Raw genomic sequence first — 17,953 nt, forward strand, 5'->3', positions numbered from 1 at the left:
TTACCAAGTACCTAAACACCATTCATTTAAAAAAAAAAAAAACTTTTCTGTTTTTCTATTAACCAGTGAGGTATGATCAGAATCACTTTTAAGATGAAATGATTTATCATCGCTTTTAAATTTAAAGACATACGCCTCAGTTGCAGTGGAATTCAAATCCTGTAAAAAACTTTTTGAAAATTATGCAGTTTATAACTAAAAAAAACTTTTTTATTCTTAAGAATGTTAAAAAGTTTCGTGCTTATAATAATATATCATAGAATCTATCAAGCTTTTGATATCTTATTTCTCGACTGGATAATATATACACTCAATTATTTATTGAAAAGATATGAATCCAAAAAACGACTAAAATCACCGAAATACAGATTTTTTTATAAAGGAATAATGTAGGCAGTAAAATTTGTTGAACTTCTCACGGAATTTTTTAGACCAAGTAAATCTTGATTTAATGACGTTTGGTAGATAAGCTATAATTATTATCAATGGCCTATCGATCTTATTCGGAACGATTTAATTCAAGACCTGCGGTCCAACCATCTATTTAGTCACGTGGCATCTGTTGTTTTACGTTTCCTACCCATTCAGCAGGTGTTGTGTAATCCATTTTATACCCTTCTAAACCCTTCATAATGACTCAATAAAATCACTTTAAGGATTACGCACTATCCATAATAATAAGTAACAACAGTGTTTTAGAAATGCTGTTAGTTCGATTCGGGGGTTAAATCCGCACGTGAATATACTCGTAAACATATTATTATTTTTAGTTTATAACTGTTACATGAAAAAAAAAATGTAATATTTAATCAAAAGTTAATTAAAATCATATAACAGTATTAAATCACTTAGTAAATAGTATATATTCCTATAAACTTAAGTTTTTTACAGATTATTTATTTTTTTGATTCTTAAATAATTCGGTACACAGATTTTAAACTATTATAAGTTATGGCACAATTATAATTGTGTTTTTAAATTTTGTATTTTTGCTTCTCTGACTTTCTTTGGATTATGTATTCACATGAATTTTATTAAATATACAGTATACATTACGATGTTTAGGTGACCTAATGAATTATTTTACATAGATAAAGCATCGTTACATATAGATTGTTATTTACAGTAATAATATTTACTATTTTAACAGATATATATATATTACGGTTTTTTTTCGATATTATTGCTTTTAAATTGATGATACTTATATTGACGCGAAGTTTTTGTTATATCCTTACTGTTATGTTGATTAAATAGATTTTTTTATACTAAAAGGTAATAATAAAAATTAGCTATTTAATAATAAGTGCTTATTATATCTATATGGATTTATTAATAATTATTAATTATTATAATATTGTAATTTTAAATTTTAATATGATATTTTCATCAATATCGTACGGTTTAATTTTAATTTGAGATAAATAAAAGTGAGGGTTGGATAAATTTAATTTTGATTCCTATGTTAGATTTTTTAGACTTTTGTTTGGTTTTTTGGTCCAGTTAGCTCGTTATAAATAATTTTAGACTTTAAGAAGGCAAATTGTTTTAAAAACCCTTTTAAACAAATAGATCAAAGTATAACAGGTGGTGTACAACATTTGGGTTTAAGTGTTTAGTAACACTAATACGTATTCAAAATGAACATATTACAATGGCATTTTCATAGCGTTTGAATAATCGTTAGTTCAAATTTGTAATTTTTAGTTTAAACATTTAGAACGATTATTGCTAGGTAATTATTTTAAGTCCTGTTGAAAGGATTAGTGTGAAATTCAAAATTAATATAGTATTGCAAGGTGAATGAAACACTTTCGTGTAATTTAGACATTTGAAAAATTCTGTTCTTTTTTAATATCTGCTTTAATATCCTCATCATATTTTTGAAAATTATTTAAAATTTGAATAAAAAATATTAAAATTCTGAATATTAGTAATTAATGGGTTTCTCTTATATTGACAGTGAAAGAATTGAGGGTTTTCTTTCACTTTATATTTCAATGTAATAATCACGTTTACTAATTTATATATAATTTTTTTTCTTCAAGTTTGAACTTTCTTAATAGTTAATACATTTTAATATAAATAGCTGGTCTATTTAAGAGGAAACATCAGTTATTGAGTCATGGAGTTTCGTTCAAAATACGGAATCGAATAAATGTCGTGAATTAAACTGACGATACCATTTAGGCGCGTAATTCAATCTTTAAGTCATATTTTCGAACGCTCGTCGTATACATTAATTCGCTACTATAGCGGAGGCGGCCGTATCTCCTGTGTTTACCTAATAAGTATTTGCAATTAATGATACTATTCACAAACAAGTCCCCTATAACGAATACAGCGAGACAGCTATATCGGCCTGCTGGAGATGTCAATTTGAAACATTGTTCGAAAAATCGATCAAAATTGAATTCCGCCATGCAGCTATATATATGCTGCGTATAACTTCATCGTGGCGCATGTGAATTATTAGCGCAGTAGGTCTCACTTTTAACGTTGAATTTCATACCTATTATTATTTACACCGACCGTCGTTTCAGTACACACTTTGAAACGTATATCGTAGTGTTCTATACATAGCAGTCATTTTTCGAAAATGTAAATAACAGTTAATACTTATTGATTACACGCGGAATATTATTAAGCGCAGGCACTACAACTTACTGTAGTGTGTACCTATATATAAATATGAAGCAGTGAAAACGCGCGTGAAACGGCAGATCCTTCCTTTTCTCGCCGGATTTATGTCCTGACGCGATATTTTAATTTCGACATTCCGTGTGACAATAATAGCAAAATATAGGGTGGGGAGTGTGAAACGTTTTTTTTCTTCATAGTATTAAAAAGCTATTTTTATGTATGAAATTATTATAATGGGCTAAAGTAGGTTATGGGAGTGATAAAATTGTCAAAATATTTGAAACCTTCGAGGTGAATTCGGCATTGGTCTTGGCGAGAGGGGCGAACTTACATAATATTTTACATTTCTAGTTGTATTTTCTTGTATTTTGTCTATATTAATTGTGTTAAATTCAAATGTCTTTATTAATTAATCTAATCATTTTATACATTGTTATTTGTTACGATGTATATGTAGCATAATATGTATAGACTTAGTTTCAGTATTATTTTATCCCTTTCGGAAATTGTTGTGATTTATTATTGACCTTATCTCACGAAATACATTATCATTATATTTTACATATTTACTGAAGATTGAACTTGATATCAGGTATAGGTTTTTTGCGATTTATACAAAATGTTAGTTATGTTTCTGTGTTTCAAATAAATGAAACCGACACAAATATATTACATTGGCCATCGATAATGTACATTAATACGGCAATGAATATGAAGAGACGATGATTGTGCAGTTGTATAGATGAGTCATTAATCTATCACTGGTGTAGGTACTTTATAGGTGTAACAAGCTCAATACTTGTGTTATTTTGATTACTCGTTGAAACATTTTTTTTTAAAATTGTAATCATATTATTGAGTTGCAAACAAAAACATCGAAATAAAGGTTTTGCCGATTAAGACAAGGTATATAATACTTAAATTTTCCATACTAACGGTTTTCAGAAACTTGACATTAGGAAAATCTGTCTTTATTAAATATTATACTGACGTTATTTCTCTGAACAGGTGTTGGATATGCGATATGCCTGATCGACATGTACATGGGCATGTACTATAACACAGTGATCAGTTGGGCCCTATATTATCTGTTTTCGTCGATGAGATCCGAACTGCCCTGGACCAGTTGCGACAACCCGTGGAACACGTTGAACTGCACTCCGGTGACCAATTTATCGGCATTAACCAATGTTTCGACGAGTCCGGCTAAAGAATTTTTCGAGTAACCTAATATTTACTTTCGTTAAACTCAATAATAATAATATTGGATTATCGTTGTTTATAATTATAATGTTGAATGTTAAACCTTACACAACATATTATGCGGGGCACGCACGTCCAAGAATACCTGTCGCCTTTCGCCCTGTATCTATTTTATAATTTTAGGTGTGTACTCATAATATATAGTGCATAATGTGTGAATACCATTCGCAGGAGGAGCGTTTTGGAACAACATAGAGCCGATGGGTTGGATAGAATTGGCCCGATAAAATGGTCGTTGGCGTTGTGCTTGTTGGCTGTGTTCCTGTTGGTGTATTTCTCTTTGTGGAAGGGAGTGAGGAGCACGGGTATGGTAAGTACGTCATATATTATTATAATATATTGTGGTGGTGTTGTCTTTTAAAAATGTTTCACCGGAGCGCCCGCTCGGACGCAGATACAAACGACTGTTGATCCCGTCCCCGGCGGTCACCTCACGATTTGTGGTCTTTTATGTACCTACACCGTATATGTAGGCGCGTAAACGTATACATTACGCACCTATACTGTATAGTTTATTAGTTGCTGGGTTACAAAAAAAAAAAAATAAGAAAATAATAGAAAATAAAAGAAATTGAAAAAAAATACTAAGTGTAATAATATGTTTGCGCGAGCGTGGCGTGCAGTCAATCAGCCTAAGTAGTCGGCGTGGGACTTGTTATTATTATATATGCAGTGAGCTCGGTTCATTACCGATAAGTGTATGGTACGTGTAGAGAGGTATATGGTGTGTACTGTGTATAATACGGTGCGGTGTGGCTGTGGGGACGAAAAAGAATCTGTTATCGTATATTATGCTCACTGTTTTTAAAATCGTCTGCCCCTTATACGCGCCAGACTGACCGGCGACTAGAGAGAGATGGGGGAGAGAGAGTGCAGTGTGATTGAACGCCGTTTCGCATCCACTACTCCCTTTATTACTCGTGTTTTTATCTCTTTGACGTCTAATGAATTATAGATTGAACCGTTGTGTGGTGCGATTTCCACCCCCCCCCCCCTTGATTTTTCTCGGAGGGCCGGATCGGTCCCTAGACTTTTGATTAAATACGTCGGCTACCTATCGTATAATATTATCGCCACGGACGATAAACACTACTCACACGCCGACTATACCTATACTTGGCGGATCGAAAGACACGCGAACTGTATAACAATAATATTATGTATTCACTATAGCGTGTTTGTACCATATATGTGTGTAAAATGTATAGGTATATGTTGTGCATAAGTTATTATGTCGATGAATGAGACTGTGTTTTCTGTTCTTTGTTCAGGCCGTATGGGTAACGTCCCTCGCCCCGTACGTTGTATTGTTCATGTTGCTGTTTCAAGGCATCTCGTTACCGGGGGCAGGGGAGGGCATACGATACTACCTGACGCCGCAGTGGCACAAGCTCGTTAACACTAAGGTCAGTGTTGACTATTAATAATCGTAAATTATTTTTTCTCGTTTTCGTCCTTCATCTTATCGTCGGACGTATTTTTTAAAAATTTTTTGTCAACCAGGTATGGATAGACGCGGCGTCTCAAGTCTTCTTCTCGCTGGGCCCAGGATTCGGCACGCTTCTCGCCCTGTCCAGCTACAACAAGTTCAACAACAACTGTTATTGGGACGCCATACTGACCAGTTCGATAAACTTTCTCACCAGTTTCCTGGCCGGGTTCGTTATATTCACCATGCTCGGTTACATGGCACACGTACAAAACAAGAGTATATCCGAAGTGGGGACCGAAGGTAAGTCTCGGGATGTTAAGTCTTTAACGCATTGTTTACTTAATTTCTTTTGACTTACAGGACCGGGTTTGGTGTTCATCGTGTACCCGGAAGCGATCGCCATGATGACCGGTTCAGTCATGTGGGCACTGATATTCTTTTTGTTACTCATCACATTAGGTATTAATATGATTTTAAATTTAGTTATTAGTACCTGTTTATGGTGCGTGTTACAGTCAGTATTCATTTTTATGGATTTCGATAAATTTCGTGATTTATTTTATTCGATAAAAATTCTATTCATTTTTAATATTTTTTTTCTTATAAATTACAAAATTAATAACAAACATTGTTATAGATACCTTAACTGAATGACGTATATAATATTTATTTGGATATAGGTTTGGACAGTACATTCGGTGGTTTGGAGGCAATCATAACTGGTCTCTGTGATGAATATCCGAATGTATTAAAGCGACACAGAGAATTGTTTGTTGCCGGTTTAGTAGCAGTTATTTACATACTATCATTGCCAACTACTACATACGTAAGAAACACAATTTTTATGTTATCACTTAATTATACTTATGAGTTATATTAATTTACCTACGTAAATGAGGAGTTATCATTATAGGTTTCGTACTTAATTTTGTCTACAGTATAAATTAATTATTCATGGATATTTATATCTCTGTAGTTCGTTAACAGTTTGCAAATACCAATAAAATGTGTATTATTAATACTGGGAAGATGTCTGTATAATATAATATATATTTTCGTATTGAGAAAAATAGTGTCACAAAAAAAAATAACTCTTTCCATTTGAAAGACATTCCTTACTTTATCAGTTATCACTCGTAATTTGGTGAGAGTCAAAAGTAATATACAGTTCTCAAAGTTTAAATTAAATTATATTCGGGAAAGAATGTTTTGAAAACCGCTGCACTGAACTCAGTCATGTTTTTAAATTACCAAAAATGATAAGCTGTTGCCTTTCCCATGTTTTCATAAAATGTAACATTTTGAACATTGAATTGGCTTATTAGGTGTCAATAAAAAATAACAACGCCAAACAAAATACCTTATCGGTAATTGATTTCATTTTTTTTTTGTAAACTGTTGCTATACCATAAATTTATAATATCAATATTTAATAATGATATTAAAATAATATACTGTTGATAGTTGCTCGTTAAAAATATTCAACAGTATATTGATTATTGATATTTATGAATAAGCTTGTTGTCAACTTTAATAATATGTATTTCAATAGACAGTATATTTTACATAATTTCAAGACTTTAAAGGCTACAATCTCACAGATCGTTAGTAAATATTTTATTTTGATATTACAAGGTAATGGATTCTTGTTTAAAGTCCTTTAAGAATGACAAACTGCATAATTTTTATATACCTACCCGAGTTTTCATTTCGTAGATATTTTTTAATTTTCAGTTTATTCGTATTCTTGGTGGAATTTGTATTTTTGAGCTGAAAATATGACTTCTACTTAGTGGGCTTAAATTCTATTATTCAAATGACGCGTTCAAACATTATATTATAATCTTGCACAAGAATCAAAAACAATGAACTGATTTTCAACGATGCTAATTTTAATTAAGTCAAATATAATTAACTATTTTTAACTAAAATATTTAATTAATTTTTGTTTTTATTTTTTTCAAACACTTAATAGACTAAATAAATTGTCCACCAAATCACAGTATTTAAATGATTGTAAATTAACAGCACAATGCAGATCAGCTATTCACTAGTTTACTAAAATTTAATTGCTTATTGTCAGCAAACATCAAACAATAGGGTATTTAGCGATTGAACCAATTAAAAATAAAAACTTTACGCGGTGCCAGAGTGGCTAAGTTAGTTATTGTTCGATTATTGTTTGATCTAATAGAATATTTCCTCATGCCAGCCATTTTAAGGATAACTTAATATATTTTGAAAATCTTTTCCATTCTTAATAATATCGTAATATTATGATGAAATACGATATTATCTTATATAATACTGGGACATTATATTTATTTATATGCTGATTTTATTTAATCTGTACTTAAAACATTTGGTATGATGATTTTAATGTCCGTAAACAATTTTAAGTTAGAAAATAAATTATACTCACTTATAATATTTAAAAATTATTTTTAATTGAATGTTAGTTTATCTGAAACTTATTATCACATTCTCATTATATTTAATATAATATATACTTGGGGACTAGATATTTATAATTTTCAGAATTGTGAATTTAATATTAAGCTAAGGACTTTATGGAGGAAAACAATTAATAATGGGTAGTCTTTATTTATTATGGTTCAATTTCACGCCGACCGATCGTTAATTGACCATTTGGAAAAAGGACTTAATAAGGAAAATGGTAAAGGGGTAGTTTCGTTTAGTTAATATAAATCGGTGGTAGTAGGTAAACCATAAAAGTGTGAATTTTATTACAGACACAATATTAGATGTATTAAATTCATAAAGCATTTTACTAAAGATACAATGATAATTGATAAGGACCACAACAAATCCATTAATAAGTTGTTATACGAATGTTCATCAAATGTTCTTACAAATTTAGTCATGGAAAATTCGGTAGCTTGTAAAGTGTATCACTTTCAAGCTATAATATGATCCCCATTAATCGAATGTACACATTGGTTGCAGTGTGTATATATGAATTTTATACTTAATAGTCAATTCGATCGTATAATGAATTGTGGAATAAAAATCCCCGGAAATAAATCTCCGAAAAAAACCCCCGACCAAGAACCCCGGGAAAAAATCCCGGACCCTAGAAAAAAAATCTACAGACTATAATTTCTCTCACACACTTGCAAATTATTGAAAAAATATTTTTTTAAACGATAATTAGTGTAATTACCAATATTATTAATATTTTATTACAAATTTATACTTATGGTGTAGTAATATGTACTTAAAATGTAGAAAATATTCAATTTGTATACCTAAGGATTGAAAATTGAAAATATTACGTTTCCTATAATATTTTGACGATAATGTAAATATGATAATATGATATTATTAGGAGGTATTTATTCAAGTTTTACTTTATATATAGATGATAGATATTTAAAAGGTTATAAAATAAAAATAAAAATAATTATCAAACAACAGTTAGGTAATGAATGTAGGTACTCAAAGTTAAAAATATAGCATATACAGATATTTTGAATACTCCACATAATACTAACAATAATAATAAAATTAATTTAAGTAGTCACAGTTCAAAACATACCATAAGAATATAGAAATATATTGAATGATATCGATGTACGTAAAATAGTACAAATAATTACCTTATATTATAGATTATTATTGGTATACACTTCATTACTACACCATACACGACAATAGGTAACATTGAAGTTCTTAATTTTTACATAGTATATAATATATTATCGTCCAAATGTTATGGGAAAAGTAAAAAAAAAAAATATTTTAGAAATTTAATTTTACAGAATTAATAATTGTACATAATATCGCAGTACAAACAAAATATTACTAGTATACAATGTGTATACTATACATATATAAATTATATATTTGTTATTAAATATTTATAATAATGATAATTAGTAATTGCACTAATTAGCGTTAAAAACAATATTTGTTAAATAATTTGAGAGAAATGTGTTTGTAAGAAAAATTGTAGTTTGGGGATTTTTTTCCCTTTGATTTTTTTCAATTACCTCTATTAAATAGTACGTATAATTATAAATTATTATTATTATAATTTTATAAATGGTATCTTATTATACGATTTGCCAAATCATTTTATTCAATTTGATGTTTTTCGTTAAAAATGTTAAATCAGTATATGCTGCAAGCAATCTGGAAATATTTGAAACTACTCATAACTTCTATGAAATATTTGACTTTAATGAAATTTGAAGGCACGCCTATTGAAAATAATAATTTTAAACACTTCACTACCAAATTCCATGAGTTAAGAGATGACTGGTGACCTTTAGATATTATATTGAACTGTATATAGTGCAATGTCTTACAGTGTAATGATTATTGCCGATTACAATAATTTAGGTAAGATTTAAGTCAATTGGCAATGTGTACATGGGTACGATCAACGGGCATCTGGTATATGTGATCAACTTGATACGTGACCACATTATTTGTACGACCATTTGAAGTACATTAATTTAGTAATTTACTAATTAATACACTTGTTGTAGATTTCGTATTTTTAATATTATGATGCTTTATAAGTTCAATACCATAAATATTATTGTATCTGAAATCAAATGAAAAAATAAAATAGTTGCAACGTACTTATTATCTAGTACCTATAATATATTACTCTTAGTAGACATTCTTAATAATAAAAATAATCGTCGATTATTATATTGTTATTTCTTTATTAAACTACTGATGACGCCTAGTTTTTTTCACTTTTAAATATTATACATTTGCCACGACTGAACACCCGTGATTAATATTGACTGTGCCTATATCTACTATATTACATTCGGAGCCGGATTCATAGGTGCAAAAGAAGATTTTGAAGCAGGGCGGTATCTTTCACATATTCATATTTATTATACATGAAATATATTTTGTTGTTTTAATGGCTCCTCGGGTTACCAAGTATTTGTTTCTTCGGGGCTGCTCCGACCATCCCCAATCTGATTTCGTATGCATTCGACGCAATTTGTTTGTTATCAATGATCAAACTTCATAATTAAATGAACAATATTTTCTATCAATAGACAACATTATCATCGTATAACATTTAAGATAAATGTTCCTTTTTAGAGCTGTGTGTAATGTGTATTATTAAATAAACAAGCGAACAAAACTATGTACTCAAAATATTTTTGTTGTTGAGCACACAACAATTAAGATTTATATGCGATTCCGGATTCAACCGAAAGCTGTGCAACACGTTACGCCATCGTTTGAAATGTTCTACGAAGTTCTCTTCTTTTCGTACTTAAGGTGGCGCTTCTGCGGTATAAGAGATCTCGGCACGAAAATACATTTAAATACTCGAGAAATGACGACGACGGAAACGTATTCTATTGTACATTTATGAGCTTTTATCAATACGGCAACCCTATTGATTATTCGTCTTCCTGTTTACCTTTAACGGGTACCCATCATAGACTACTCTATTATACCCTGCACACTACATTATTATATAATATACCCTCGGGTCTCGGTGATTTCAAGGATTATTACTTATTTACAACCGAAGTCTCGAAGGATTTCTGGTTTCGACGAGTGCAGGTTGTAAGTGTTCAGCCCCCGGGGGAGTCCGTGGCAGTCGTCAATTATCATTATATATTGGTATTTTAAAAAGGTGTTGTTCGATCGCTCAAGCATATACAATAACGTACATATATATATGTATATCGATATCACGTACGATATGTGTATAGGAACATTCAGACCGATCTCGTCCGAAAACCATTTGCCCGCTCTAATCGTCCGTTTATTTTGGCGGGTCCTGGGTTTGGGGAGGGGGAGGCACCGCTGCCATACGCGTTATATGCGCTTAAGGACTTTGCGAGGAACGCGAATGCTTTTAACGGAGAAGTGGCGAGAGCAATAAAACGAATGTCGTGTATCTCGCGGCCGTCGGGCCACCGCCGCCGAAAGATCGGGCAGCTCCCTGCTCGTTGAATCCAATTTGATAGGTCAAAAGTTAGTGGCGGTCGGTCATTAATTTCCACCGAACGCGTATAGTCGACCGATTCGCTAATGGCCGGCATTAGATATATATGCGCTCCTGCTGAATGCTTAATATATAATACGGTGTCGAGCACACACTCGCACACACCGAGTATAACATAATATAATGCGTGGCAGGACTCAACTGCTACTGCTCCTGCAGGAGGGGATTGCAGGACGCACGTGATTTGTGCCGTCGTCGGTGCCACAAGTGCACCGAGGACGCAATATAATATTATTGTTATTATTATTTTATAACGTGTGTGAAACGTTTATATTCAACACACTGTATACGAGTATTATATATATTAAACGGTGGTAGGTTTTGGTCGTGTGGGTGGTGATAGGGGGGGGGGGCGGTGGGTAGACTATAATGACGATAAAGTATAATTACGTACCACTAATACTTATATCGATGTAGGTACTTATAAACAATATTATTATGATGTGCTTTTTCCAGGATCCTTTGGTCCTGAAAAACAGTCACAAAATGTTCACGGTTGAACGTGAGTCTGAAGTTGTTTTTTACCTTGCAGTTAACGTCATAAAATATTCGGCATGACGTTTATTGTTGTTTTTTTTTTTAACGTTCTTAGAATTGTATAATGTGAACATTTAGTTTTACCGTTTTTCAAAAATATATTGCAAAACGACACGTTATTACGTGTACACATACTTTGTTTCGAATTTTTGAACTCGAGGTGCCAATAATAATTTACTGTTACAAAAGGATATTGTGTAGTTAACGTTTTTTTGAACTTTGACGTACCTATCTAATAAAAACATTTACGCAGTACAATACAATTACAATTATTAGGTACCTACCTATTAGATTTCACTCTAAGAATTAAAAACTTAAACACTGATGATTTAGGGAAATTTTATTACTGAATTTCAATATAGAAAATCATTGTCTCGAAAATAATGACGTATAAAACAAAATTAATGAATTAATAATAAAAGTACACGAATAAAACAATATTGTTCGAATCAGATAGGTAAGAAACCGAACAAATTTAATTCGGACGATTCTTAGTATTCGTGGTTATTTCTGGAAAATTGTGTTGTTAGAGACGGAATTCCGTTTTAATTAAGATCCACTGTAAACCGTTTAATTTAATAATAATTAGTTCTTAATTCAGAAGATTATAATATCATCGACGTGCCTCATATAAAAACATGTTTCAGTACGAATTTAATTTTCTACTTCGGTCTACTTGAGGTTGTTTCAATGTTTAAACCCGAAAGTCGGAAGAATTTAATTGAAAACAATAATTAGAAAACTGTTTATTTTTTTCAAGAGTGTTTCTTCTAACTATAATGCGCGTTATCGTGACCGTCCAGTGACACAAAATATTACAATTCAGATGTTTTGAGTAAACGTCATTAATTAACATTCAAAATACAATTATATTGTTATAATTTATGTATAATATCATTGTCGTGCATAAATATAAATATGCGAATAATAATAATAATAATAACGTGACATTAACGTTATCACACTTGTAAATACTGTAAGGTTTATTTAATCACGTCGCTGAACTTATTTGGACTGGGAATCGCCATACTGTTCGTTGTGTTGTCGAGGCAGCAGATGTCTATCGGGTGTACGGGGTGGATCGGTTTGCAAACGATAAATAACTAATTTTCCGAGCTACTTTCTTAGTTTTTTAGTAGGAATTAATATTTTGTGTTTTGGTTGCCATATTGGTCAATCGGGCAGATCAGGTTTAAAAAATAGAATTTCAGCCTAACAAGCTGACCGAGTTGCACTTATAACCGTTCATCGGCGTATCCACAATCAAAATAAAAAATGAAATAAAAACAAAAGATATTATTCACAAGGAGTATGCACTCATGTCGGTTACCGCAGTCCACCACAGGTGGTTTGCTTACCTGATAATATACTGTTCGCATCGTCACGATAGCGGGTCTCTTGTACGCAGAGAGTTGGTATTATTTTAACGGGTGACAAAGTGCACGGGATTAACTAGTTTATGTATAAATGTATAATAATATCATTGTCGTGCATAAAATATATCTATATGTGAATAATAATAATAACGTGATATTAATATTATCGTACTTGTAATATTATATATTATAGGGTGGAGTTTATTTAATCACATTGCTGAACGTATTCGGACCGGGAATCGCCATACTGTTCGTTGTGTTTGTCGAGGCAGCAGCTGTCTGTTGGGTGTACGGGGTGGACCGGTTCGCAAACGATATCGAAATGATGATCGGACACAGGCCTGGTCTGTTCTGGAGATTGTGTTGGTGCTACATAAGTCCCGCGTTTTTGTTGGTAAGTCCATCACACCAATGGGTAGGTACAGTTTGATACATTTTCCGTTCGTGAAATTTTAATTTTCAATCGCTTTATAGATGTTTGGCTGTCCGATTATTTATTTATTTATTTTATTTTTATTAATTTTTCAAGAACATGTTCGTGTGGCGGCCCACGGGCTTACAATTTGAAATATACATTTTTTAAGTAGATCATATAAATTAAATAATAATTATTTGTAGTATACATTTCTCACATAACTAGAATATTAATATAGATATTTTCTTTTTTTTTGTATATAAAATATGATATTATAATTTAGTATTATGCAAACATTGTATAGTTAAATAATACAATATAATATTATAATAAAAACTAAATTTAACAATTACTAAAATTGTCCAGCTAATATAATAAGTAATGCCGTATCCAATATATTTGTGAAAACTCTGTCTATATTTTGTTCTTGTAACTAGCCAAAGTGAATTTTTTTTTTTAATTTTTAAAGAGTTGCTAACTTAAGCAACTTAAATTTCTTAAGGTGATATATTGTAAAATTTTGGACCAATATATAAGTATGTAGATATTGTAGATTGTGTTAATTTTTTGAGCATTGTAGGTACTTTGATATTAAATATTTGTCTAGTATTATGTCTTTGTTCATGATAATATAAGAGTTCCATCGTGTTCATTATAAATTCGTTTGAATCACGCAGGTTTATTAAATTGTTTAACTGCTGCACGAAACTCTTTCCTACGAAAATGTTTCAAATCGTTATTCGTCGGGAGTTCACTTATTTTAATGTTATTTTTCTTTAAATTCAAATTCGACTGATTAATTTTGGGATTTGTTAACTATTAAAATCGACTTAACAAATTTACTATCACAATAATATAATGCAAGGGGTTGTTCGCTCTTTACGTTCATTTAAAATTTAATAGTGCCATAGTGGGTTAACATGGTCCCTTAAACACTATTTAATGGCTCGTGATTGATTTATTGCATTTTTTTTTAAAACATCGAATTTTGTCAATGATGATTTGTATGTAAATTATATTAAAAGTAGAAGAAAGTCATCGAAAATTAATCTGTTGATTTCTATTGAAGTGAACATTTCACTGGGTTAGATTTATTTCGGAATTAAATTTGTTTAATAGTAGTATATACCACCATTAAGAAAATGTAGTTTGCCTATTTCAATGGATAAAGTTATGTAATTAATTGGTGTGTTGTTGTTGAAATTTTAACACTTACGTTAACAAATCATTAATGCACATTGATATAACTTCTTTAATTTCATAGCTATATGTGTATTCAAAAAACAGATCCATTTCTTATAAGTGTACCCTATATTCACTTTATTTACTTTTTTTTTAAATGAATAAAAAATAGCGATTAGGTTAAGCATTTATTTTATTCTTAAACTTGAATATCTTAAGTGTCACAAAAAGTTTAAATTAAATACCATTGGGATATTATTCTATATAATATTAATTGGGTTTTAAGATGTTTGTATTCCTTATGAATAAAATTACAATATCATTTATTCTTAAAATCTAACAGTAAAAAAAAACTATTTTATGAAACTATAGGTTTATTCATTTTCAGATAATTTTTGTGTTCTCAATATTGGGATACAAAGACATGATGGCTGGAGGTTCGTATGTTTACCCGGATTGGAGTATTAATTTGGGATGGTTGATGACTGCCTCTTCGATCAGTTGCATACCTGCTTACTTCATTTACAAGGTGTGCAAGACACCGGGTTCATTCATGCAGGTTCGTTATTTAATTTTTCTTCACCCAGTAAATATTTAAAATGATTTATTGATATTTAAATAATATGGCTAATGATTAAATTGTATTATCCTAAAATTAATATTTGTAAACTATATATTATATGCTATAATAAATATTTGGTTACAATTTCAAGTCTCTAAGGGTATTCGTTTTTATATTTGAAAAAAACAAAATCGAATTCGATGAAAACTGGTTTTGTGTAAACATTTCAATTTTCTCGTAGGTACATAATGTTTTTTTTTTGTTTTCCCGAACATTTTGCTTAGTAGGTACTAGGAAATGTATACTTTCGATTCTCCCTAAGTATAAACTATATCCAATTAGTTACCAGAAGGCAGAAACCGCCATCGAAATTAAACGTCAAGGTTGAGACTAGGTTTATGTCACTATTATTTATTACTTGGTATGTCTATCGTTTATACTGCCAGATAAATCTCGTAATTATTTCACTATAAACGATTTTTATTTTCTACCGTGTGAACAATTTTTACTTTTTATTGTATAAGCAGTTTTTACTTTCTACTGTGTCTGGATTTTTTAACGTCACGCTATAGCCGTTATTGACATTAATTGTTCATTATGTTATTATGAAGTAGATGCTAATTTAGTAATAAACGTTCAAGGAATATGTATTGGTCATCGAATTTTTTCTTCTGAATTAGATTTACCTCGTAGGTTTACCGACGGCAGCAACACCGACAATGATAATAATAATAATCGTATATCATTATATTAATAATCGAATAAATCTGTGTTTCCGTTGACTCTTTCAGAGAATCAGATTGGCCATGAAACCGGAAGACCCGGAACCGGATGACCGGGGCATCGTGGCAATCGCGTCGGCCGTGCACAGCGGAGGTAGCGGCGGGGGCGGCGGCGGCACGCACGTCTGATTGGAATGGCTCGTCTGACCCGGCCGACCAAGACAACAACAACAACAACAACAACAACAACAACAACAACAACAACAACAACAACAATACCAACAATAATAGCAAAAAGACAACAGCGGAAAAAGTCGCTGCCAAACGAATGCGACGACAAGTCGGGTTATTTCTGTCGCATATAATAATAATATATATTACATAAAATATGTATAAACGGTTCTCGACGTCCGCCACCGGAATTATACCGGATATCGATCGTTCCGTACGGCACGATACGGAAGATGTTATCACAGTAATCGTATAATATCGCCACGACCGTTGAAAAATATGACGACAACGACGACGGCAAACGAAGATGAGTCGTGTGCTCACGTGTAGTACCTGTCTACGTCAAACAGGTTGCTGTCCACCGTGTACGTAGTGTAGTACTATATCATAATATAGCAGCTAGTGCCCTAAATAGTATTATTAATAAAATATAGTATTAGGCATTAATAAATAATATTAGGTATTAAGAAAATAGTGTTTTATTGATGTAACGTCATAGACTGTGTCGAACGGTTTTAGTACCCGCGATTTAGGTGGTTAGTGTTTTAGGTATAATGTGTCCACGATAGACACATAATTTAGCAGTGTGAGATAATAATATTATAATAATCATCCGTCGACGAGACGAGATGCGAGTTAATGTAGTGCGGATAATAATATGATGTCTGATCATATTTTTAGGCAACTAAGAGTGCAGCAGACATACTGTGTAGTTCTAGTGCGTTTTTATTATATAACTAAATACAAAATAATATTATCAAAATATAATTATTAATTATTTATTATAGAAGATAGTCGTATAGATACTATATATACTATATTATATTATAATGTTAATAACAAAATATTATATAACTATTTTAAGTCTTACGAAACAAAATGTTCTGATCAAATCATATTATTATACCATCTGACGTGTTGTACAAACGAGTATAATATTAATAATAGTTTATGTGTAATATTATTTTTTAATCTTTGTGATGTATAATTTTTTACGTAATTTATCGAGCGTTAGACAATGAATATTATAATCGTAATCGTAATCGTTTAGTCCAGGTCACTATATTTATTATTATACCTGTAGGAGTGTTAATACTTTGTATGATTATATATGATCATATTATGGTTTTTTATATTTTGGTCGTCAAACGGCGGTAACAAGTATAATGTTTTCTAGTCATAAATTTATCGTATTATAGTCACGTGTGTACACATTTACTGCTGCATTTTGACTATAATAACGTGTGTATTAGTCTTTTCCATAATATCGTAGAATACGTTTTTTAATGACGTCTTAAACAGACATTATTAGGTCCAAACCGAAAGTTACCGTGTAGTAAAAGAGCTTTGTAAAATCGTGTCCGTAAAATCGAAAATTCTCTCGACAGTGTCGTTCGTGAAGAAGAAGATATATTAGTATATTACATATTTATCAATGATTCGTTTTGGACACGATATAATTTGATATAATTTATTATTGAATACCCACTTCAGATATTATTATAAAGTATAAAACATACCCGAGTTTACATTTCTTTAATAATATTACTATCGTTATTGCGACATACAACAGG

At 31.1% G+C, this 17,953-nt stretch overlaps 1 protein-coding gene across 2 annotated transcripts in view; it reads left to right on the forward strand.

Annotated features, from left to right (window-relative positions):
* The window catches only part of LOC111042195 (sodium-dependent serotonin transporter), a 33,245-nt gene extending 15,623 nt beyond the window's left edge, over positions 1-17,622 (forward strand). The window contains exons 4-12 of one of the 2 annotated variants that reach the window (XM_022326723.1): positions 3,652-3,865; positions 4,078-4,216; positions 5,178-5,312; positions 5,410-5,638; positions 5,699-5,797; positions 6,019-6,164; positions 13,461-13,661; positions 15,253-15,423; positions 16,218-16,337. In XM_022326723.1, coding sequence (XP_022182415.1) covers positions 3,652-3,865; positions 4,078-4,216; positions 5,178-5,312; positions 5,410-5,638; positions 5,699-5,797; positions 6,019-6,164; positions 13,461-13,661; positions 15,253-15,423; positions 16,218-16,337 — 1,454 coding nt within the window. Of the gene's footprint in view, positions 1-3,651; positions 3,866-4,077; positions 4,217-5,177; positions 5,313-5,409; positions 5,639-5,698; positions 5,798-6,018; positions 6,165-13,460; positions 13,662-15,252; positions 15,424-16,217 lie in introns of both variants that reach the window. The other variant, XM_022326724.1, reaches the window with a different exon arrangement.
* The last annotated feature ends 331 nt before the right edge of the window (positions 17,623-17,953 follow it).

The sequence above is a fragment of the Myzus persicae genome, unplaced genomic scaffold (assembly GCF_001856785.1).
Source record: "Myzus persicae strain clone G006 unplaced genomic scaffold, MPER_G0061.0, whole genome shotgun sequence".
NCBI lineage: Eukaryota > Metazoa > Arthropoda > Insecta > Hemiptera > Aphididae > Myzus > Myzus persicae.